The sequence below is a fragment of the Typopeltis vanoorti genome, chromosome 19, assembly GCF_054136105.1.
Source record: "Typopeltis vanoorti isolate ZY-2024b chromosome 19, IOZ_Tvanoo_1.0, whole genome shotgun sequence".
NCBI lineage: Eukaryota > Metazoa > Arthropoda > Arachnida > Uropygi > Thelyphonidae > Typopeltis > Typopeltis vanoorti.
In genome coordinates, this window is record NC_143567.1 from 39,837,642 (window position 1) to 39,863,716 (window position 26,075).

The following is a 26,075-nucleotide window of genomic DNA, read 5'->3' on the forward strand; positions in this document are numbered from 1 at the left end:
CTACTTGACAAATGCCTCTCCATGCTTCCATTTTAGCTAGGTCTTGTGCATCTCTCCACCATAAATGTCCATAACATCTTGTTATGTCATCATCTCATCTTACCACTGGTCTGTCTGGTTTCTCATAACCAGTTCCTGGTGTCCATTCTGTTGTTCTCTTTGTCCATCTGTTGTCAGACATTCTCATTACATGTCCTGCCCAGCACCATTTTCTTTTTTGTTTCCTTTTATTACTAAGGCAATGTCCGTTACCTTTATTTGTGCTCTTATTCTTTTTATCTGACTGGGTTATTCCCAAAATGGCTCTTTCCATGTTTCTTTGTGTTGTTATCAGTTTCTCTAGATGTTTTCTAGTCAGACTCCAGGTTTCATTACCATAGGTCATTGTTAAGAATACTCACTGGTTGTAGATCTTTCTTTTTTAGGCAGTTTGGTAAATTGCTTTTAAATATCTCTCTATAATGATTAAAAACTTTTCATCCTACTGTTATTGTAGTTGAAATTTCATGATGAAGTTTGTGGTTGGTTGTAATGATTTGTCCTAGATATTTGTATGAATTCCCTATTTCAATCTCTTCGATTTGCTTAAATTTATTTTTGTTCTGAAGTATTTCCACTATACATTATTTTTGACTTTTTCATATTTATATGTAGGCCTATATCCAGACTGACTTCATTTAATTCAATAATCACTTCTGATGATATTGCTATTAGAATGATATCATCAGAGAATTGTAAATTTCTTAAGTATTCTCCATCAATATTCAGTCCTCTTTTCTCCCAGTTCAGTTTCCTCGTAGCATATTCAAGGACTGTAGCAAATAATTTTAGTAGATTGTATTCCTGTCTGACTCCTCTTTTTATTATTATTATTACATAACACCTCCAGGGAGTCCAAAGAGGGAGGGTACCTACTCTCCACCAGCTGCAACTACCTTCATCACCTACACCATCATCATCTACTGCCGACCACTAGCATTAGTATTTTCACAAACAAACATCCATGCCCACAACAGGATTCAAACTCACAGCCTTTTGGCTGGAGAGCGGATATGCTAACCACTCGGCCAATGAGGCTGGCCTTTTTATTTCCATTTCTTTCTTTTCCATTGAAATTTATTATTGATGAACCTCCCTCGTGTGTGTGTGTATATATATATATATATATATATATATATATATATATATATATATATATATATATATATATATATATATATGTGTGTGTGTGTGTGTGTGTTAATATAAATATCATTTATTCCTATATGTTTTAAAGCTATAAGCATTTTACATTTTGAGTCGAAGGCTTTCTCGTAATTTATGAAAACCAAAGAAATTGGTATATTATATTCTTTAGGCAGTTTAGTAAGTTGCTTTTAAATATCTCTGGTTTTTTTTTTTTTTTTTTTTTTCATTACTTTAAGGCTTGTAAAGAATCTATCATTTACCATATTTATCACCTTTCTTTATAGAAGGGATGATTTTTTCCAGTGTTCCAACTTTTAGGGGTTCTTGTTCTTACCACTCAGTATACAATTCTGCTAGTTTTGTGTGCAAGAGATCTCACCCATTTTTTAACATTTCTATTAGTATTTTATGAAGTCCAGGTGCTTTTACATTTTTCATTTTTGTGTAAGTGCATGTTTTATTTCATCATCTTGGACCATAATTCATTATAGTTTTCAGTATCCTTTTCTCTTTTATTGTTCTCTATTACTTTACCTTTATTTGTATATAATTCTTCATAAAATTTAGCTGTTATCTCCAACATGTTTATTCTGTTGTAATCAGTATTCCATTTTCATCTTTTACACCTGTCATATAAAGATTACCTGCATACTGTATTTTCTATATCAAATACTGATATCAAAATTGGAGATGTTAATGTCAGCTCTTTGCTTTATGCGGATGATGTTATATTTCTAAATAAATCCGCTACAAGTCTGCAAGATTCTCTGACTAAATTCAATTGCTGTTGTAATAGATATGGTATGAGGGTCAGCAATAAAAAGACAAAGACAATGAAAATAGGCAGAATCATTGAAAATGTCAACTGTGTTGTGAATGGAGAACCTGTGGAACAAGTAAAACATTTCAGCTACTTAGGCACGATTTTTACTGAAGATGGTAAATTAAATATAGAAATAGACAACAGAATCAGCAAAGCTGGTATGGTGGGAAGTGAATTGAATAAATTCATATGGAATAAGAGAGAAGTTAGTCGGAACGCTAAATTAGCTGTTTACAAGACAGTGTTCAAACCAGTTTTAACTTATGGATCTGAGAGCTGGGTCAGAAGTAAAACACTTGACCAAAGACTAGAGCCCACAGATATGAGAGTCCTGAGAAAGATTAGAGGCGTGAACAGATGGCATCAATGGCAATATCATATTAAAAATGAGGATATTAGGAAAGAACTTGACATTGTCAGCATCCAGGAATGCGTTAGCAGAGCTAATCTCAGGTGGTATGGTCACTTAAACAGAATGGGCGAGGAAAGATTTGCAAAACAAGTGTTCTCTGCTAGGTTGGCAGCAAAACGACCCAGAGGAAGACCAAGATATAGGTGGATTGATACGGTACAAAGTGCCTTAGACGATAGAAATATAAGATCTGATAATGTTGGAGTCTTGACAAGTAACAGACTAATTTGGAGGAAAATTGTAGATAGGAAGTTAGTAATGATGTAATTTTTTCATGTAGTACTGTCATATCCTGTACACCCCTTGAGGATACATGGCAGGAATTTGATGATGATGATGTATTTTCTATTCTTGTTCTTATAATTTTTGTATTGAAATGTTTTATATCCTATCTGATCTTTATCTTTATATGATTCTTTTGCAAAGTTCAGTATATTCTATGTTTCTTATACCATGTTCATCTTGTTTCATGTCTCTTCTTTTTTATATTAAGTCTTTAGTTTCCTGTTTTACTTTGTCTACTTGTGCTCTTTTTGAGTCCCCAGATAAATTTTCAACATTCTTTATTATACTTTTTATTAGGATACTGCTGAAGTTTTCAATGTTCGAAAGTGGGCTTATTTTTTTGTCTTTTTCTAAATTGACCTGAAATTTTTCTTTTTTCATTTCCAATATTTCTAATGTGTCTCTGGTTGTCTTTTTTTTTATTATTATTATCAGTTTTTGTCTTTCCATTCTTGTGTTTATTGCTATTTTGGTTTGGACTAATCTATGATCTTTGCTTAATCTTATTTTGTTTATAATATTTGTGTTGTACTATATAGGGTTTATCTGTTAATATATAATCAATTTCATTCTTGTTAGTTCCATTTGGGCATTTCCAGGTTCATTTGTCTTGAGGTTTCTTTCTGAAAAAAAAGTATTCAGTATTTTTAGATTTTTTTCTTCTGAAAATTTCACTAACATTTCTCACCTTTCATTTCTGCAGCCAAAACCATTAATTCCCACAGATGCTTCATTTGGAATTTTTTCCCTCCCTACCTTTGCATTGAAATCTCCCATCAAAATATTAAAATAATGATTACCATTTTTTGGAAGGTGATTTGTTTGGTTATAAACAAGTTCTACTTCTTCATCCATGCAGCTGCATGTAGACAGATAAACTTGCACTGTTCTTAGGGTATATCTTCTATTTAGTCTTATTGTGATTTGACAGATTCTTTCTAATATAAATTTTACATCTTCTAAGTTATTTTCTAATTTATTGTTAATCAAAAGACCTACACCATGTTTGCTTTCATCTTGTTTTCCACTTACATTAGCAAATGTAAGTGGAAAACCATTGTTTATATCTTGGATTGCACTGTCCAAAAAGAAACTGAACTTTTGATAGAAAATAAAACACAGGCCAATTATAATTATTCAAATCATTTATTTCAATCAATGTACTCTCCCTCAGCTTTGATACAGTGTTTGATGAAGTTAATTAATTCATTAAATGAGTTTTTTATATTGGTTTTTGGGATACTGTTGAGAATCGTGGTTACTGCTGCTTGAACGTTTTCAGTGGTGTCGTATCGCTTTCCTTTCATCGGCAACTGAAGTCAGGGGAAAAGAAAGAAGTCAGAGTGTGCTAAGGTGAATACGGCAAGTGATCCAACACACAAACTTGTTTTTTGCTCAAAAACTGTCACAATGTTCGAACGATGAGATGGTGCATTATCGTGCAAAAGTGACCAACTGCATCACGATATACATGCCATATGCGATGAATTCTCACTATCAGTCGCTTCAGAATTTTGAGATAAAACTCACCATTGACCGTTTGGCCAGGCAGAATGAATTCCTTGTGGATAATGCCCTTGGAATCGTAGAAACAAATCAGCATTTGTTTTTATTTCTCTCCAAGCAACGTTTTTTCGAATGCCTCTCTTCTGGTGGTCTCCACCCAGCACTCTGGCGCTTTGTTTTGGGCTCATACTCAAAACACCACTTTTCGTCATCAGTAACGATTGTTTCAAGGAAGTTTGAGTCCTTACGAGGTCCTTGCAATGTTCAGTTTGATACATTCCGTCGGTCAGCTTGTGGCGAACAAATCACGAATTCAATTTACGAAGATTCAAACTCTCGGTCGAAATGTTGTGCACAGTTGATTTTGGAATCCCCAATTCATCTTCAATCAATCAATCAATCTCATGGACGATTTCAGTTTCTTTGATGAAATCATGCACTTTTTGGATGTTAACTTCACTCAGTCCAGTTTTTGGACGGCCCGGCTTTTCGTCGTTCTCAAGCATCTCACGACCACTTTGAAATCGCTTAAACTACTCATAAACTTGAGTACGGGATAAGCATTCATCACTGCATGCTTTTTGAAGCATTTGATGCGTTTCGGTAAAACTTTTACCTAGTTTAACACAAAAGTCAATCACAGCCTCTCTATTTGAAACTCATTTTCTGACATTTGACAAAACACACTGTCACTCTTGGCACTATAACTCGGCTGCTAATGAAACAAATGTCATAAACAGTTGACACAACACTAATGAAGGCTGCCGCTTTCGACAACAAAAAGATACAACAGGTGGCGCCACTAGCTTCTATTTTCGAAAAGTTCTGTTTCTTTTTTGGACAGAGGGTGTATTTCCTTTACATCTATGTTCAGTTATGTCCCATCATATCCCATTTAATACTTTCACTCTTTATCTAGGTTTATTAACCTGTCATCACCAATAAGAGTATCCACATTATAAATAGCTATGTATAGATTTCTTGCTGTTTGTTTGTTTCTTCTTATATAATGACTTGTCCATTTTTAAAACCTGGTCATATTTATTTCTATCTGAGACAGCACTGCTTTGTAGATATGAAAGTGTTTCTTCATATTTCTGGCCCAAAATCATCTTATTCATGATTATATTACTTTGTCCATTATGATCTTGGACACTATGACATTTCTTTCTTTTCATATTATGGAAGTTTTTGGCATAATCTCCCACATTGACCAGATGGATATATATATATTATCCCCTTCTTCCATTTCCTATTCTACACCTGGTAGAAAGCTATTAAATGCATCTCCCAATCCATCTGGTCAACGTGGGCGATTACACCAAAAACCTTGATGATGTGAAAAGAAGAAAGAAATATATTATATATATTTCTTAAGCTGCACTAACTTTTGTTATCATGATATGAACAGTTGAGGTTGAGCCTGCTATTTGAGATTTTTCTAAGAGTAGATCAGGTTTGGATATCTGCAAATGGTGATGCACATAATTTAAGCAAGTATAAGCAAAAATATTCATATCCGCAATTCTTAATGAAAGTGAATATGAATATTTTTTGTGATGGATTTTTGTTGTTTTTGTGGCTTATTTTTTTTTTTTATCTGCAGTAACTAACATAATTTCTTATTGTCTTTTATGGTTGCTAATGAGCAAAAGGCAACAATGAATTTAATTTACTCATCCCGTACAATTGCACGATATACACTATATATATACTGCACAAGTTTAATTGCTTGGGTAGTTCTTCGAATTAACAAAAATGAAAGGAGTGATTTATCTTTTATAAACCTGCATTGGATTACTGGCTGGATTATGATCTAATCTTGTTCTTGGGAACCATCCCCAGTCTACCTACCTGTCAAGTGGTTTAGCCTTTCCCCCCCCCCCCCTCACTTTGCCCAAACACTGCCATGACTATAAATTCACTTAAAATTGAATTCTTCAGTCAGAAACGTGTCTACTGAAAGATAGTGTTTCCCCATATGCTAAAAAAGTCAAAATTATTCATGCATTAAAATGTGGTGCAAAAAATGCTGAAGTATAACCAAGGACAAGTTTTCTTTGTCCTCATCAAGAATAAAGATGGTTACATATTGGCACTGGAAAACAACATAAAATTTCATAAGTGCAAGGTTTCAAATGTCAACGATGCATGGCTTCAGTGGTTCACTACACAAAGAAGTGCTGGATTCTCAATAGATGATCTGATCTTGAAAGCTCAAGTGGAAATGGGCACAATGGTTTCAGTGAAATTGTTTATTATCAATTAGTATTGTTTTTAATTACAGATAAACTATACTTAATACATAATATTTAATATTAAAATTTAATATTATAGTTTTATAATTATGGACAAAGTGGTTTAATATTAAGTATATTGTAGGTTATACAAGCATGCTGGTCTGGTTGCTTGTATAAACTACAATATAGCGGTTAGTGGATACACTAACTATTCAGCAGCCAAAAGGCTGCAAATTCAAATCATGCTGTGGACATGGGTGTTGTTTGTGATTGTTATAATGCTAGTGGTGGTGGCAGTGGGCGGTAGATGGAGTTGGTGTAGTAGTTGCGGTTTGCTGTAGTTGGTGGATTGATGAGGCTTTGCTCCCTGGAGGTATCACATAATAATAATATTGATACAAAGAATATCTAGGTATGTAACTATATTATTTATTTTTTGCTTAATACTTTTTAAAATATTTTTATTGAATTATTAATAAGTAAAAAAAAATGATAGGAGACAGGTTTAACTCATTACTGATATAGTGAGTAATGGTTATAACAATGATCTTTTGTTGATCCCTTGATGCTTGTTATAACCAAGTTCAACTGCTTATATGTGTATACTCCAGTATACACATATATATGATGACCTTGATGCGAAGGTTGAAATGCGAGGTGATTATTTTGGTTATATTAAACTGACCTTTTACTATAACGTTGTAGTTGTTTGTATAATTTTTAGAAATGAATAACATTATATATATATATATATATATATATATATATATATACACATATATAAATTTATATTGAAATCCAAATTGCGTACAGCAGGTATAATATATAGGATTTGTATGAAAATCGTTCCAGAAGTAGGGTTATAGGAATCTCTCACAAGCATAAAACGTAGCTGATAATATTTAGAACAGATATACTGATGATTGCATATTATTTCCTTTGATATTATGTGTGTGTGAATTCATTTTGAAGGAATGCAGTAAAAATATTATAGTTTTTTGAATTCACGTAGGTTTTGTTTACACAAATCGTACCAGTTTATCTTGCTGCTTTTATTTATTTATTTATTTATTAATTAAAGTAGGATTCGGTTTTGTATCTTCATTTCACCAAATAGATTCATTTGTGTAATTCATTTCTTCACTTGATGTAAAATATTATTATCAAGGAAATGTTTAATTGCAAATTATTTTAAAGTTATTAGGATGTTTTTTCTTTTTTTTTGGGGGGGGGGGGAGTAGAGTAGTAATCCTGGGATAGTATTTGAAAGTGAAAGTTTAAAAAAAACATTAAAAATAACAGTGCATATATAAATGTGTATGTATTGTGAAATCCTTCCCATCATCAGTAATGTAATGATCAAATAACAGTGAACTAGGGACTGATCCCCTCAGATCCACCACTGGTTATCTTAAATTTGACACTCACCTTCTCCATATACCACTATTTTGCTTATTATCCTAGTTAATAGTTTATAATCCAATCCTATGTCCTCCAACTTATGTAACAACCTTCCATGGTGCATCATTTCAAAAGCTTTATCATTATCCATTTCCCATGTCTAACTGAATGGTAACATTATTATAAACTAGGAGTAAGTTGCTCAAACATGATATTCCCTTAGTAAACCCATGCTGTTCATTGCAAAGAGTATAGATCAGTGCTTTCCAAACTTCTGATGTTGGTGACACACTTTTTAGATAAACATAATTTCGCGGCACAGTAATTCAGTCTGATGTGCCTCTCATGGGTACGTGGCCAGATCAAATGTAGTTTAAGTATATGCTTTTACAATTATATTTTGTATAACTTTTAGAAGGTTTATTTAAAAATCTCTTCCTGTTTATCCAATACCGGGTTAATAAAAATTCACTATTTATAGTAAGTGATTAATCACTTACTCCTTTTAAAACTGATCCCATCATTACTATAACATGCAACTCCTTTTGATATTTGATGAGATCAAATATCATATAACTGCTTTCAAGGTTGCTTGATATAGTTAGACTATACTCTTGTCTTGAGGGCACGACACAGTCTATTAGCAAACCAGAGGTTAAACTTGTTTCACGACACAACCTATCTCATGAAAACCTTTCATTTTTATTAAAAATATATAATACAGTATGATCGAATAAAAAACACATCAAGTGAGCTGAAATGATTCTCATTCTCTCTTCTCAATTTTTCAATGTATTTAATATAGGAAAAACAGATTTCATAGCTCGCTTGTTGAGTTTTTTCCATCATATTGTATTTTTATATATAATAAAATATACAAAATAAAAATATATAATATATTTATATTTATTTCCAAGATTAATGTCATTGTTATAAGAAATAGAAAGAAAATAAAGAAATATATAATAATAGAATTTTAATGAGATATATGAGCTTCATGAGATGAACACAGCTTTTCAATATTTGATGGAATAGTAGATAAAGAAACTCGCATTTTGTCATCAAGCATTCTTAAGCTTGATAACCACTATAAAGATTCCTTTATAGTGGTTTTGGCAATAGTGTGTGGCTCCTTGTTTTTGGCAATTATTTGAGCAATCAAGTAACTTGCCTTTTGAGCTTTCTCCGATGTCTTCATTCTCTTGGTGAATGATGTAGACTGCTTCTTTAAAGATTTTGAAAGTTCAATAAAGTATTCTACTGGCTTTTCTGACAAATGATTGTGTTTTGAGGTAAAATGGTGCTTTAATTTGTTTGGTACCATACTTTCATTTGCAAGTATCACCATACAAACTAAACACTAGGGGCAAGGATGGTTTTCGTTACCAGAAAATGTGAATCCCAATTTCACATAATCTTCATTGTATAAACGAGGCGTGGAGAATTTTCCTTTACACTTCTTCTGTATTAATGCAGACCGTTCAACAGTTGATTCTTGCGTAGTTTCCTCTATAGTCAATACATTTTGTTCATCACAAATGTCACCTTCAGATTTTCTTTTATTAATTAGAAACTTATCCATTTTACTGGTAATTCAACACCAATTTGATAAATAAAACTGTGCGAATTTATTGTAAAGCTTTAACAGTAACTAAACATAAAATAAAAGCACCAGTTCTTCGTTTATTCACGTCACAGTTAGAATAAACATCAATAATAACATTTGTATGACTAAGTGGGGCGCTTTATTTTTATTGGTCGAACGATAATAAAACCGAGCGACTACTACGTGATAAAACCACAGGGATGAATTCGGCTGCATTTATTCTCCTTATTTATTGAAATATATTGATATGAAATATTCTTAAAGGTTAAAAATAATTAAAAGATAGTTTGTATATATAATTTTGAAAGTGAAATTTAAATTCTAGAATGTAAAACATCTTGCAATTACATTCTATTTAAAGTAAAGTATTTTTGGGACTCCTTAGTGCGGCTCTGCACAATTTAGCTTCTGTTTACATTTACTCATACTTAACTATAGAATAAACTATAGAAAACCTCAATGAAAACGAAACTGATGATGATGGTTGCATGCAAGTCGGTATAGACTCAGGGAAGGGGTTTAGAGTGGTTGACCAAATATCTTCTTTAACGGCGCTAACTAAAAGTCGTACCGGTACTTTGCGAAATGGATTCCGCTGCGGAAATTTTCAGTGATTATTCTGTTTAACACTTTATGTTCGTGCAACACACCTTCACACTGCAGCCAACACATTAACATGTCACGACACACAATTTGGAAAGCTCTGGTATAGATATTTTGGAAAAATTTTTAATAGCTCTCATGCAAAACTTTATCACTCCAGAGATACTAATAGGTTGATGGACACATCAGTCTTTGCACCACCTTGGGATTTCATGCATGTTTATCTCACCAGCTCCTATTGCCAAATTCTTATTGCTTTTATGGTATAGTTCTAGTGCCTCCTCTTCGATACACCTGAGACAGCACTGAGCTCCATGTTTAATATACCAGATTGACAGCTTTTAGCAAAATGGGCATGCATTAGTTGAACTATTACTTTTGCATCTACCATCTACATATTTTCATTCAGTACAGTTTTTTACTAACAACAGAATTATTTTGGGTTGTGTTTGGCAAGTTCCTTTTCATACACTCAGCTTTCTATACAATATTTGAACACTTTCATAATTTTCATAACTGATGTTAATTCTTATGCACATGGTATTCTTTCCACATAATTCTTTCTCAGAGTTTCTCACTTACTAAATTGCATATCCATTTTGCTCTTGCCCTGTTTATTTCTCAAATTATAAGATACATTCTGATATTGCACCATTGATGTATTTTTTTAATGCTTCCTATGTGCTGCCAATAATATTCTTTCCATTTAGCAACTGATTGCATGGAATTGAACCTAGTATTCTCTTCAGTTGGTCATAATATCCAGCTTTCAAGTTCAGCATGTAACCCTTTTCTAAATGGAATATCTGTATACTTAACCACTTCCCAGGGCAGTACAGCTTGAATCATTCACTGCCAATAATTAGAGGCAGAACAGGCACATCATGTACTGAAACTTCCTTTGTTACTATAATAAGTCTAACACTGATCTTAAGTTACTTTTGCCACATGCTGCTTAAGAAAGTTTCTCATAATAGCTCAATAAATTCGGCTCGATTCTTCTCAGGAGATTTCACCACTTCATAATCAGTATTCAGATAATTAGTCATGTATGATGATTAATTGTCATCATCATGCGTATCAAGGATTTAGGCCTAGCACGGCCTGTTCCGGCCTTAGAAATCATCGTTGAATCATTTAAGAGGATGTCCTGGTTTTCTTTTCCCTAATGGCTTGTACTTTAAGGCTTGTTTTGGTAATCTTTCTGTTTTCATTCTTTGAACGTGTTCCATTCATTTATGTTTATATTTTTTAATTTTTTCTATTACTGGTTCTTGGTTTAATTCTTTCATTATTTCTTCGTTTCGTTTGTGATCAAATAGGACATACTTTGCAGTTTTTCTCATAAACTTCATTTCCACTGTTGTTAATCTTTGTTTGTCTTTTTGTTTTATTGTCCAGATTTTGCTTCCATACATTAAGACTGGTAGGACTAATGTATTGAATACTTTTTGTCTGGTTTGTTTTTGAACTAGGTTTGGTTTAAATATAGAGTTAATTACTCCTGTTATTTTTAAATATTTTGCAATTTTTATGTTTATATCTTTTTCATTTTCATAAGTGATCATACATCCTAGGTAGTTAAATGAATTCACCTGTTCTAAGATCTTGTTATCTAATACTATTTTAATTCTTGCAGGATCTTGTCCTTTAAAGGCCATAGTTTTTGATTTTTATGTTGATGTTATCATACCATAATCTTTGGATATCTCATTTAGATCTAAAATAGCTTTCTGTAAGTTATCTTCAGAATTTGTAATTATTATTTCGTCGTCAGCAAAGAGGAGTGTGTTTAAGTTTACTGTAGGGGAAAGTTTAATTCCTTGATGTAAATTTTTATTCCATTTTATTATTATTTCATTTAAGTGGATATTAAAAAGAGTTTCTGAGAGGTGACATCCCTGTCGGACCCCTTGGTTTATCTCTCTCTCATATATGATTAATTGTTTAACAGCCATTAAATTGATTTGGCAAAGCATGTCAACGTCACCAGCAACTTATCCACTATGTACAACACTCCACCATTATTAGATCTTGGTAGACTTCACTTCACACCAGATAGCTTCAAACTTGCTGCCACATGAAAAATTGTTACTAATATTACAATCATAGCTTACTACCCTAACTGGACTCAAATCACTTGATATCATCAGCAAAATCCCCTGTCTAGCCTTCCTAAACATTCCATACTCTTTACACTCAATACTAGTTAATACTACCTCTGAGAGCCAGACCTCGCTGATGCCAACATTCTGTCCTCAAGGAATTCACAAAGGCAACTCTTTTGTTCCTGATACTACTGGCATTTGTGTACACATGTAAGTTATCTCCATATTTTTTTGTGTACTCACCTGTGCATGACCTAGGACAACTTTCTGATCTCTGTTCATATTGAATACTTCAATAATGCAGAAATCCTTTCACATATTTAATGTCTGACCTAGACAAACATGCAGTCATCCTTTTTATTATAATTGCTGCTAAGATTAAACATATTCATAACATTAACACAGTTGCACAGCTTAATCCCTTTCATGCATAGATTCTCACTATTCCTCCCATCATGATGTAGTTTCTCTGACTCGTTGTAATACTTCTCCTGTCAATAAATAATTTCTCTATTATCCATATCAAATGCACCAAAGTTCAGGCCCTTCCTCTTACATGAATATATTTTTCCTTCACATTATCATTCCTTCTGCATGGCATGTACATCGAATCATTTACCATCATAGCCCTTCTTAATTCAGTACTATCTATCTTGGTAATACACTAATGATTTTCACTTTCTCACTCTTCAGTCTTGCTTCTTTCAATAGTCCCTTCACATCTTTTCTCATAATATATTTATTACTTGTTAAGTTGTTTGCACCTACAAGAACTACAATCTCTACTACTTTTGTTTTCTGTTTTTCAATTGCATTTATTAAATTTATGATTTTAGCATCTGGAAAACCTGCTGTAATGCAGTCATCAGCAGCATGTTTTATAATAGAATCACCATACCATATATGAATAACATCCTTCTTTTTATGTTGTACTTTACTTAAATCTTTTTTTTTTTATATAATATACTAGCTCTTCCACTTAGCCGAGGCGAACTTATTATATGCCAGCGGTTCACTTCAGGGTATTTACTCAAGTATTTGGCACTGGTGCTTTCATCATGGTGTAGAATTGTGAGCATTATAATATTTCTTCATAAACAACAGAAGTTTCATCATCCTCGAGAAAAATAATTAAATTCTCAGAACTGCTAACTTGAGAACATGCTACATATAACTGCCCATGTCCAAAACATTCACCTCTTAAATCTTCTTCTTTTTTTTTTTCGTATTAGGCCTAATGGCCTGTTACAGAGCAATCCTAAGCCCTTCCAAGCCGTACTCATCTCAAGGATAAGGTGGCTATCCCTATGCCTCCCGGTGTGTCCTATGTCTGTAGATGCGTGTGTTCACGGAAGTTTCATCATCCTCGAGAAAAATAATTAAATTCTCAGAACTGCTAACTTGAGAACATGCTACATATAACTGCCCATGTCCAAAACATTCACCTCTTAAATATTCTTCTTTTTTCGTATTAGGCCTAATGGCCTGTTACAGAGCTATCCTAAGCCCTTCCAAGGATAAGGTGGCTAGCCCTATGCCTCCCGATGTGTCCTATGTCTGTAGATGCGTGTGTTCACGGATTTGTCCATAATGTGTTTCCCAACAACTTACAACCCCAAACTCTTCAAGAATATTAATAGATCTATAAGAAGGAATATATTGGATTTATTTAGCCATATTAATATAATTATATGAAACTGACTAGTTTCAGCACATATGCTTGTGGTTTCTTCTGGGTTAGAATTAAGATAAACAAAAAAATTACAATAAAGGGCTAACATGAAGCACAACATTACTGAAATGCTGAAACATATTGTTCAGTGATATGTGCACAATAGTTGACTGAAATGATAAAGGTGATGTAGATATATTGCAGGATGATTTAAATAAATTAACATTGTGGGCAAAGGACAATGATTGTCAATTTAATGTCGCAAAATGTATGGTTATGCATTTTGGGTTGAAAAAGTTGCATATGGTGTATCATATTGACGGTATTGGTTTGCAAGAAATTGATGAGACTAGGGACTTGGGGATAATGGTGGACGAAGAGTTAAAGTTCATAAGACATATTGCAGAAGTTGGTTAAATAGCTCAATGAATTACTTGGATATTGAACACACACAAGTAAAGATAAAGTTATTATCCCTCTTTATATGGCTATGATTTGGTCACTTGGGGGACCAGAGGGTGGTTGAAAAGATTCAGACGAGTGACCAGGATGTTGATAAGTCTGTGGAATACTCCCTGTGAGGATAGGTTAAAGGTTTGAGCCCATACACAAGAGGTTGGTAGATCAACCTATAGTACATTAGTACCGTGTATGGATTGGGAAAGGAGGTACTTGTTCACATTGGATTTGAATGACTGTATATTGTATTCCTTAGGGAGCACATCATGGGGAGACTGTTCCATTGTATAGCAGTTGCAGGGATGAAGGAGGAGGAGAAGAAACGTATGCTATTTCGGATGAACATTTTCCATGGATATATATTTGTAGAAAACACATAGTGCAGAGACCGATCATCTGTGCAAAAATGGGGGGAGTGAGTTGGTAAGAGATGGGTCATTAATAAGTCTGATTGCTCTCCTCGGTATTGAGTCGAGCATTTTGAGGGAGCTTTTGGGAGTCCACCCCATATGTGGAAATTGATAACACAATAGAAACTTTTAAGATATTAAAGAGGTTTTATAAAATTGATGCATGGAGGCTGCCTTGTGAAGATGTTTAATACTTCATGTGCAAAGTTTCCACATGAAGTATTAAGGATTAAAGAAGAATACAATTTCTTGGCAAATTTAATTTGAAACCAAGTGAAAAAACTTTCTATATAGCGTATATAGAAAATCTTAATAAATCAGAACAGTAAGTTCTGATAAATGAAGTACAATTCCATGGTGCTTTACCAGAAGTCAATTGATTCACAAGAGTCATTTTGAAGATCAGATAAATGGTAGATTACTTTATTACCATGCACCTCTTTCTCCTAGATGCAGACCAACTCTCCCTTGGGATGTGGAGAATGCTGCACAGTTTTAGAAAATACCATTAAAATGATAGTTTGATTTAAGTTAATTTGTTGGTGTCTAGTGTGCTAAGTGATGAGATACCAGTTAAAGTTGAAAATTATTCTGATTTATACTCTAAAAAATGCATTAATATGCTTTTGATTATAATAGATGAGCCAAGGTAAAATCTTCACTTTTAATGTCACAAATGTAATTTTGTGTGTAAATGAAGGCCCACTTAGCATGAGAAGATAGTGTCTCCAGTTTCCATCTAGCATGCTGTTGGTTAAAATGCATTGTAGCAGATTTTGTGGATGTGTTTGAGTGTAGATGATATATTTTTTAATAATTGAATCACTGCTTACTTCAAAGCATGAAAAAGTACTGTGTTTGGTCATGTGAGCAGGATCTCCTAGATTAATTAATACTTAGACTATTGATGGGTGCAAATGTTTTGTTGTTTTGGGGAGAGGGAATTGTCTTTAAAAAAATGCTAAATAACAAGCTTATTTCACTTTATGCATGATGAATACTAAGATTAAAAAAAATTAAAATTGCTGTTATTCCTTTTTTTCTTAATTATTACCATGGAATATACTGATATAATATTATCTCTTAAATGTTCATAGAAATAGGTCGCCATTAGAAAACAGGCCAAGGCATTGGAGAGGTCGCCCACCTTCCTTATCACCATCCCCAGCTCCAGAGCTGAAAAAGAAAAAGAGAAAGCGAAAACTTTCTAAAGAATCATCAGGGTCCTCATCATCCTCTGTTTCACCAGAAAGACCAAGGGTAGATTTTTCTGCCTATTTGTTATGTTTTCTTTAAGCCTAAGATATTTGTATTTATACTATTTTGTGTTAATATATGAAATGGATAATGAAAGATAACTAAATAATTGATTTTATCCAACAGTGTTTTAAGCACAACAGTCTTTCATAAAAGAAATATACATTTTTCTATTCTTGAAAGTGTCCTGTTGTTATCCAGGTTGCTTTATTTGAATGCTAAAACACAGTAAGAAGGATTTAGAAAATATAAACCAGCCACTGAAGTTCATTCTAAAAATTATGGAAACAATTACTTTGTTAGAGTAAAACTTCAGTTTAATATAAACTAAAATAATCACTCGACGTTTCAACCTTCACATTAAGGTCATCATCTGGAGTGTACACATAATACAAAGAAACAAGCTGCATTACAATCTGTGTGGTATGCTGAAATTTATTGATTTAGTCAATTCATTAGAACTACTGGTCTGACCTTTGGCAGAAAAAAACCTTACTACATCATTGCTTGAGTTCTCTTATTATATTATCTATTTGGTTACAAAAATAAATTAAGCTAGAGAGCAACACGTTCACCCATGATCACTCGTATAAGTATACATATAAATTAAAACAAAACAGTATGGATGGTGGCCAGTAATAGCTAAAATAATTGCTTAGAGTCTTAAAGTCAGGGTTTGCAGGAAAATTTGAAGAACTAAGTGGACTGAATCTGTGCCATCCAAATTCTTGGGATTTTTAATGCCACTATTATTGTTAAGATTAGGATGGCTCACAGGCTTCTTTAAATGTGCATTCATACAGGTTTTTGTATGATGTAAAGAACAGATACTTTTCCAATCAATTTAGTATGAGGTGTGGAGAGTGTGATCTGAGAGGCCTGCTTCACCAAAATTATTAAATTTAATGTGTCGTTTGTGTTCTTTTTTATGGGCAGGGATTCCATAGCATAGTAAGGCATGTCCAGTTTCACCAATATAAGGTAAGTTACAGGTGCAATAAATACAATGAATTCAAGGGTGAGCCAATGGGGGGGGGGGGTAAGGAGAGGATCCTTAGAGGAGTTGAATATGTTTTTTTAATTTTATAAGTGGTTTAAAAGTGGCACTAATATTATAATGGTGTAGATTTCTATTTAGTTTTTCTGATAACCCTTTAATATATGGGATAGCTATGGTTTTACATGTACTACATGTATTTTTTGTTGAGTTTTATGAATAGTAATTATAGCCATTACAAATCTATTGCTAATAATTTGTAATTCTTGTTTAAGAGCTTGTTCATTAGAGCAAATTGTTTTTGAGGGTGTTATGACTCCAAATTTTTGAAAAGGGTAGTGATATGAGCTAGCATGTATATATTGGCTGGTATGTGTATACTTACAGTAGACAGTGGAGGATAGACTACCTGAGGGAAGATGTGTAACCGATGATCCAGGAAAGGAAGCCAGTTCTGATTTTCAATTTCAGTAGTAAATTGTGTGCACGCATGTTGTTTGTTTAGGTGGCTGAGGAAGGTGTTTAATGTTTGGCAGCTGTGTGGCCAGATAATGAAAGCATCATCAACATATCTAAGCCAAACTGTAGGTTTTAAAGTAAAGGAATCTAGAACACATTGCTCAAAAACTTCCATATAAGAGTGTGCAATTGTGTGTGTGTGGGGGGGGGGGGGGATAGTGGTGAGCCCATACCTTCTTTTTGTAGATAAAAATTATTTTGCCACACAAAGTAACCAGAATGGAGCATGTGGACAAAGAGAGCTGTAATGTCAGGAGGAAATTTGTTCTATAAGAGGAGAATTGTATCACGGATTGGAACATTTGTGAAAAGGCAGAAATGTCAAAACTGACTAATAAATCATCTTTCCAAGTGTTTGTTTTTTAATTTTGTTTATGATGTGTTGTGTGTTCTTTATATGGAAGTTTTTCAGCAACATGCTCTAGATTCCTTTACTTTAAAACCTACAGTTTAGCTTAGATATGTTGACAATGTTTTCGTTATCTGGCCACATGGCTACCAAACATTAAACACCTCCCTCAGCCACCTGAACAAACATGAGCATATACAATTTACTATTGAAAATCAGAACTCTCTTCCCCCTTTCTTTTCCTACATAAACTTTCTACAGATCATGCTCTTAATGCCCTACACCAAATTGTTTGGAAAAGGACCTGTTCTTTAAACAGAAGCCCGTGAAATTTTGATTAACTATCCTAATCTTAACAATAATGGTGGCCTAAAATTCCCAGGAATGTGGATGGCACACATTCAGCCTACTTAGTTTTTCAAGTTTTCCAACAAACTCTGATTTCAAGCAATTATTTCAGCTTTTATTGGCCACTATCCGTACTGTTTTGTTTTAATTTATATGTATACTTATATGAGTAATTATGAGCGACATGTTGCTCTCTAGCTTAATTTATTTTTTGTAACTAAATAGATAATATAATAACAGAACTCTAGTGTTGATGTAGTAAGGTTTTTTTTCCCCCACCAGAGGTCAGGCTAGTAGTTTTAATGGATTGACTAAATTAATGCAACTTTAGCATACCACATAGATTGTAGTGCAGTTTGTTTCTTTGTGTATATGTGTATACTCCAGATGATGACCTTAATGTGAAAGTTGAAACATCAACTGATTATTTTGGTTTATATTAAACTGAAGTTTTACTCTAACAGGGTATGAAAATTATAAAAATTATGTTTCCATAATTTTTATAATGAATTCTGATTACCGTGTAACCATAAAGGAAAAGACATTTATTCTAGTTTGAAGTTTTTATTCAACAGCATTTCTACCAAAAGGTTAGATGATCATTTGGTTTAAGATCTGCTACATTATTCATTTATTGAGATGAAATTTTGTGGGCAATCTGTATAATACCTTTTCACTATTGGCACTAATAGCTACATCAGTCACTATCGTTAACATGTGAACTACTATAAATCTTGTAAGATGGGATATTGTATAACTCAGAATTATATGATACTATTTTTCCACCCAGATCAGCAGTTGGTATAGTTCGCCCACCACTTCTAGGTCCCTTCTTGGCTTTGTGCCAAGAATAGTCGATTCATGCTGAAGGGGAGAAAGAAATGAAGGATGTACGAATTGGTTGCCAACATGCGAAATCACGTGCTTTCTTGTCTGTCGCTGTACTAGTACTAGCTTGATTTTTGTTGTTCTCTTTTTGCATTATTTTTTTATTATTAATTTGTATATGATGGATCCAGTACAGTCAACAAGTTCTATTGTTACACGTTTCAGTAGCTCTTGCAAAAGAATATTGAATAATGTGCTGACATTCTGCGAAAAAAAAATCGTCAGAAGGCCGTCTTCTTGTTCTCCTTTCTCAAGTCATAAAACGTGCAAGTGCAATTGCGGGCGTATCGGGGTTGACTGTTAAAAGAATTCGTAGGGAATCAAAAGGTGAAGGTAAGCCAAAATTTAAATCTCCTAAAAAAAAGCGCCAGAGAAAGAAAACCATCGAAACCGTAGCTTTGAATGATTTTGATGTAGACGTTATAAGAACTATTCACGAATTTTACGTGGTCGAGAAAAGAGTGCCAACTGTTCCGAAATTGATTCCTGTGCTTAAAGAAAAAATTAATTTTTCTTGGAAAAGAGAAACTTTAAGGAAAATACTTCATGAAATCGGATTTTGTTTTAAAATGTCCCAGAATAAAAGGAAACTTATCATGGAGTGAAGTGACATTGTTTTATGTAGAACGCAGTATTTGCACGTATTAACACTCTACGTACATTTTTCCAACTGTTATACAAGCAAAATAGTTACACTTTAAAAACAGCAATGTTCGTAAAAGAAAAGCTAAATTTTCCAACCTGTAATAATAAACAAACTCAGTTTGTTTATTATTACATCCCAGAAGACAGACTGATTACCCTATTATTGGAATGGATTCTCCTTTTTCTGACATGCGCAGTAGTTTCGAGGGACCTCAAATCGGTGGGCGAACTATAGTTGGCAACCAGATAAATTCATAGTTAGAGCACACAAAAGTGTAAAAGCAGCATGAAGAATGAAAATGTGTTTTAATTATTTTTATTTAATTAAAGATTAAGATAATTGAGAAATTTTGGTTCGTTAGCTACTGTGATCAGTCATAGAAGAATTACATATAACAGAATAAGTTTAACTACACAGAGAAACTGATTATCAACAAAGAGAGGCATTAAAAGTTTGCTTCTAATTGATAATATACTTAGTAATATTTCATTGACTGTTCTCACTATTGTCTCTTAAATAGTTTTTGTCTATTATGCCTATTTGCATGTAGTGTTGTTGTGTTAAGGGCCATCTTTCCCTTTGATATTCAGTGATTTATTTTATTATTTCATTTTTTATTTTTATTATTTATTTAATTTTTTTTCTCTCTCCCAATCTCACAATCTTTCTATGTGACTTTTCCATTCTTTTTATTTTTGGATGCAGTTATTTATGGTCTGTGCTGTGCAGTTTTCTCTGATTTGTGTCTTTCTAATTTTGTTAAATATTGTTACACATTCAATTTTCTGAATGTTTTTGTCTCATTCACTTGTTTGTGTAATTTTCATCGTTTCTGCATGTTGTGCCACATATTGGTCTAGCAACTTTGTTTATTTACTTATGATTGTTACATCCTTATCCAGATAAGGCTGTTAATACAATATTTATTTACTCATTTAGCTGATAACATTTCTTTACTTTATACCCAACATCTTCAGAGTGCATACAGCAACAATTAGTTAATAGTGGAAATGATATAAAATTATAACAGACAACCCAAAGAATTAAAGTCCTAATTTGGCACCATCTGCTGTTGGATAACTTGATTAACTGCTGTAATAAATTAAATATAAAAATCAGCAATAAAAAGGTACACTATGAAAATAGACAGAACACTGAAAACATCAACTGTATTTCCTGAATGGAGAACCTATAGAACAAGTTAAACATTTCAGCTATTTAGGTACAATTTTTAGTGATAGCAAATTAAATATGGAAATAGTCAACAGAATTAGCAAAGCTGGTATGATAGGAAGTCAGTTGAATAAATTTTATATGGAATAAGAGAAAAGTTAGATTAAACTAGCTGTACACAAGACAGCTAGTTTAATCTAACAAGATCACCAATTTTAATTTATGAATTGGTGAGCTGGGTTAGGAATGAAATCAAGACTGGAAACCATAGGGTTCTGAGAAATATTAGGGGAATGAACAGATGGCATCTGTAGAAGAATCATATTAAAACAGCAAAGATATTAGAAAGGAACCACATTGTTAGCATTTAGGAATGTGTGAGCAGATCTAATCTCAGATAATATGGTCACTTAAACAGTAAGGAAGAGGAAACATTAGCAAAAGTCTTTTTTGCCAGATAGCAGGTAAAAATACTTAGAGAAAGACCAACAGATCATCAATGCTTAATACAGTAAGATGTGCCTTAGAGCAGCGCTTCCCAAATTGTGGGCTGTGGCCCTGTTGGGGGGTTGTTAGTTTTGTTGAAGGGGACCTTGAAATAATGAAAACAAATTTAAAATGTTATAAGACTAAGTGTGCCATGTCAGATGTGTATGTCGTAATATTTGCATTTGATTTATGCAATATTTGCTGTGTATGTTTTGTATTGAATATAAATACAATAAATATAATATATATCTGTATTAAGATTTGTTTTTCGATGGGGGGGGTGAAATATGTTAATTTTTCCAGAGGAGCCTTTACATCCATAAGTTTGGGAAGCACTGCCTTAGAGCAGTGCTTCCCTAACTGTGGGCCGTAAGTTTTGTTGAGGGGGGGGCCATGAAATAATGAGAACAAATTTAAAATGTTGACTAAGTAGATTTTTTTATCTTAAAAGAAATGTATTTAATTTTTATTTATTATTTCTTTTTTGTTATATTTTAATGGAAAAAATCACACATTGGTGTGGGTTCACAAATTCTGCTTACTGCGTATTTCGGCGCTTAATGAATATTAGTAAATATATGCTCATTCATATAAGTTTCATTTCAAAGCAGAAATCTAAGAATTGCAGTTTCAAATATTTCACCTGATATTGGTGTAGCAGTATTGAAACACATTAAATTGTTATTAAACTTCTTTTATATTTTTAATTCTTTCTTTATTACTAATCGTTTTACGTTTCATGTGCTTGTACTGCAAATGTATACAATAACAATATATCTATCTATACAAAAATGAGGTAATGTGCTCTGTATGTAAGATGCTAAAAAATGTAATATTTGCATTTGATTTTTGCAATATTCGCCGTGTATGTTTTGTATTGAATATAAATACAATAAATATTATAATAACATATGTCTATATTACGATTTTTTTTGGGGGGGGAGGGGGGCCATGAAATATTTTAATTTTTCCAAAGGGGGCCCTGCATCCAGAAGTTTGGGAAGCACTGCCTTAGAGGACCAAATTATAAGATCTGGTAATAGGAACTTAGTAATGACATGAGCTCTTCATGTAGCACTATTGTAATATGCTGCATTCATACATCTGGGTACATATCAAGAATATGATGATGCTTATAACAAGAATGTTGGTTGTGTGTGTGTTTAAAATTATTAACTGACTTAAACCGAGAAAAAATAAAAGAGATTTAATAAGGTTTCACTACTAGTTTTGTCAGGTGAATACAGTACCATGGAGAAAACAACATCTTAAAAATATATTGTACTTTAGACAAAACAGAGTTTAGAACAAGTAGAACAATTTTTCCAGAGGAGCCTTTACATCCATAAGTTTGGGAAGCACTGCCTTAGAGCAGTGCTTCCCTAACTGTGGGCCGTAAGTTTTGTTGAGGGGGGGGGCCATGAAATAATGAGAACAAATTTAAAATGTTGACTAAGTAGATTTTTTTATCTTAAAAGAAATGTATTTAATTTTTATTTATTATTTCTTTTTTGTTATATTTTAATGGAAAAAATCACACATTGGTGTGGGTTCACAAATTCTGCTTACTGCGTATTTCGGCGCTTAATGAATATTAGTAAATATATGCTCATTCATATAAGTTTCATTTCAAAGCAGAAATCTAAGAATTGCAGTTTCAAATATTTCACCTGATATTGGTGTAGCAGTATTGAAACACATTAAATTGTTATTAAACTTCTTTTATATTTTTAATTCTTTCTTTATTACTAATCGTTTTACGTTTCATGTGCTTGTACTGCAAATGTATACAATAACAATATATCTATCTATACAAAAATGAGGTAATGTGCTCTGTATGTAAGATGCTAAAAAATGTAATATTTGCATTTGATTTTTGCAATATTCGCCGTGTATGTTTTGTATTGAATATAAATACAATAAATATTATAATAACATATGTCTATATTACGATTTTTTTTGGGGGGGGAGGGGGGCCATGAAATATTTTAATTTTTCCAAAGGGGGCCCTGCATCCAGAAGTTTGGGAAGCACTGCCTTAGAGGACCAAATTATAAGATCTGGTAATAGGAACTTAGTAATGACATGAGCTCTTCATGTAGCACTATTGTAATATGCTGCATTCATACATCTGGGTACATATCAAGAATATGATGATGCTTATAACAAGAATGTTGGTTGTGTGTGTGTTTAAAATTATTAACTGACTTAAACCGAGAAAAAATAAAAGAGATTTAATAAGGTTTCACTACTAGTTTTGTCAGGTGAATACAGTACCATGGAGAAAACAACATCTTAAAAATATATTGTACTTTAGACAAAACAGAGTTTAGAACAAGTAGTAGTTGTGTTTGAAATCAAGTCCAAGCATTAGTTCTAGCGTGAAAGCACTGTGCATGTGAATGATATCATGAGTGCACCAAAACTGGATTACAGCACTATGTGAATTGGGCAGGCTGTAACTGAGATTGCTGTTTAGATGGGCAGGGTTGAGAGCTATTTCTTTGGATTCCTAGATACGTCTTTCTAATTCGTCGGAGCATTTATGGATGTTTGAAGTTGAGTTCCAGTCTATTTGATGTTGTCATCCTTCAACATTGGTATTGGCCGAGAATAAAATGTAGCTGGATAGGGCACTAGCATGGACTCTGTTATAAGAAATGTCATGTTGGTGTTCTTCTAGGCGGGGAGAGATGGACTTTTCTGTCTGGCCATAATATGGTTTGCCGCAGCTGCAAATGATTTTGTATACTCCTGGGAACTGAAGAAGGTTGTGTTTTATTTTAGGTTGACTGAGGTAAGATCAGAGTTTTGGAAAGGTGGAGAAATATGTTTTAACATTAAATTTCTGCAGGATTTTCACTAGTTTAGGAGAAAGAGAACTTATATACGGTAAAGAGATGTAGGCTGTTGGGTTTAAGTTATCTTCATTACTAAGACGATTATAGATATTTTTAGGAGAGTAATCATTATTTAAGAAAGTCCTTTTGAGGTAACTAAGTTCCTGTTGAAGTTCCTCTTCTTCTGACAACAAGGATGAGCTAGTGGAAATAATTCCTAATTTCTGAGGTTGGTAGTGGTGAGACAAAGCATGTAGGTATCTATCGGTGTGTGTTGGCTTTCTAAAGATAGAAATCTTGGGACCATCCATTGTTCTAGTATATTTTATATCTAGAAAAGCTAAAACACCATTAACTTCTGGTTCGGATGTGAAGTTTATATTTTGATGAAAATTGTTCAAATGATCCAGAAAGGTTTATAAGTTTTCTGGGCTGGCTCCCAAATTAGGAAAATGTCGTCCATGTGACGTAGCCAGATTTTGGGTTTCAGTGTCGCTGAGGAAATTGCCTTTTCCTCAAAATCTTCCAAAAAAATGTTGGCTAGCACCGGAGACAAAGGGCTACCCATTGCCAAACCGCTGTTTTGTTTGTAGATCTTGTCGTCAAATAAAAAAAAAGTAGCCTGATTCCACACAATGCAAAAGTAAGGCAAAAATCTTTTTAGGTAACTTTTTTTAAAAGACTAAGGACTTCCTGGGTTGGAACGTTGGTGAATAGTGAGACTATGTTGAAGCTTACCATTCTGTCTGCTTTGTTAAGTTGGATGTTCTTTATCTTTGAGACAAAATAAGCCGAGTTTTTGATATATGAAAAGGATTTTCCTGTGAGATGTTTTAAGGAGGAAGCGAGATATTTCGAGAGATTGTAACTAGGGGAGTCAATGGTCTATTGGTCTAAGAGGAGTGTTTTCTTTGTGGATCTTTGGAAGGCCATATATATACGGAGAATAAGTGGATGAAGAGAACGGAGTGGTAGGTGGATTTGAGGAGATTATTTGTCTGGTAATGCTCCAATGAATTAGAAAGACGTATCTTGGAATCAAAAGAAATAGCTCTCGACCCTGCCCATCTAAACAGCAATCTCAGTTAAGCCTGCCCGATTCACATAGCGCTGTAATCCAGTTTTGGTGCACTCATGATATCATTTACACGCTAGAACTAATGCTCGGACTCAATTTCAAACACAACTACACTTGTTCTAAACTCTGTTTTGTCTAAAGTACAACATATTTTTAAGATGTTGTTTTCTCCATGGTACTGTATTCACTTGACGAAGTCGGCATTTCCGATGAAACTAGTAGTGAAACCTTATTAAATCTCTTGTATTTTTTTTCCTCAATGTTTAAGTCGGTTAATAATATTAAACATGTCATTTAACCGAGTCAGTTACTCTGTAAATAAATATATATATATATATTTTAACCTTGTAGTGATACTATATTTATTTTGGTTTACTGCCATGTTAGTATTTTAGAAGTGAAGAGAAAAAGAGAGCAGGGAAACTTACCATGTGAGGAGATACTCTTAAACACATTGCCAATAATGAGCACATCCAGTATCCATCCCATAATGCGGCTGCAATAGTGCCCTTTACAAAACATTAATAATCTTTATCCAGGTGCAATCTGATAGCCAGATTATGGATCGTATACTGTTCAGGAAGCCTTAAAAATGCCTTACCACCAGGTTCAGTCCCAGTATTGTGGCCAGCCTGCAGAACTGCTTTATTGCACTCTTGATCGTGAGGAAGGTTCTGGATCTCTACAATATGTCTGACAAGCTATCAAAGGATGTCATTCACACTGTATATTAGATGACTGGGTGGAAACTAATCCCTGGTTTCTTTTGCTCTTGGGA

At 33.3% G+C, this 26,075-nt stretch overlaps 1 protein-coding gene across 3 annotated transcripts in view; it reads left to right on the forward strand.

Annotated features, from left to right (window-relative positions):
- The window catches only part of LOC150096016 (uncharacterized), a 381,411-nt gene that overhangs the window by 292,451 nt on the left and 62,885 nt on the right, over positions 1–26,075 (forward strand). For all 3 annotated transcript variants that reach the window (XM_090409077.1, XM_090409078.1, XM_090409079.1), the window contains one exon: positions 15,811–15,973. In XM_090409077.1, the coding sequence (XP_090265203.1) occupies positions 15,811–15,973 (163 nt within the window). The remainder of the gene's footprint in view (positions 1–15,810; positions 15,974–26,075) is intronic.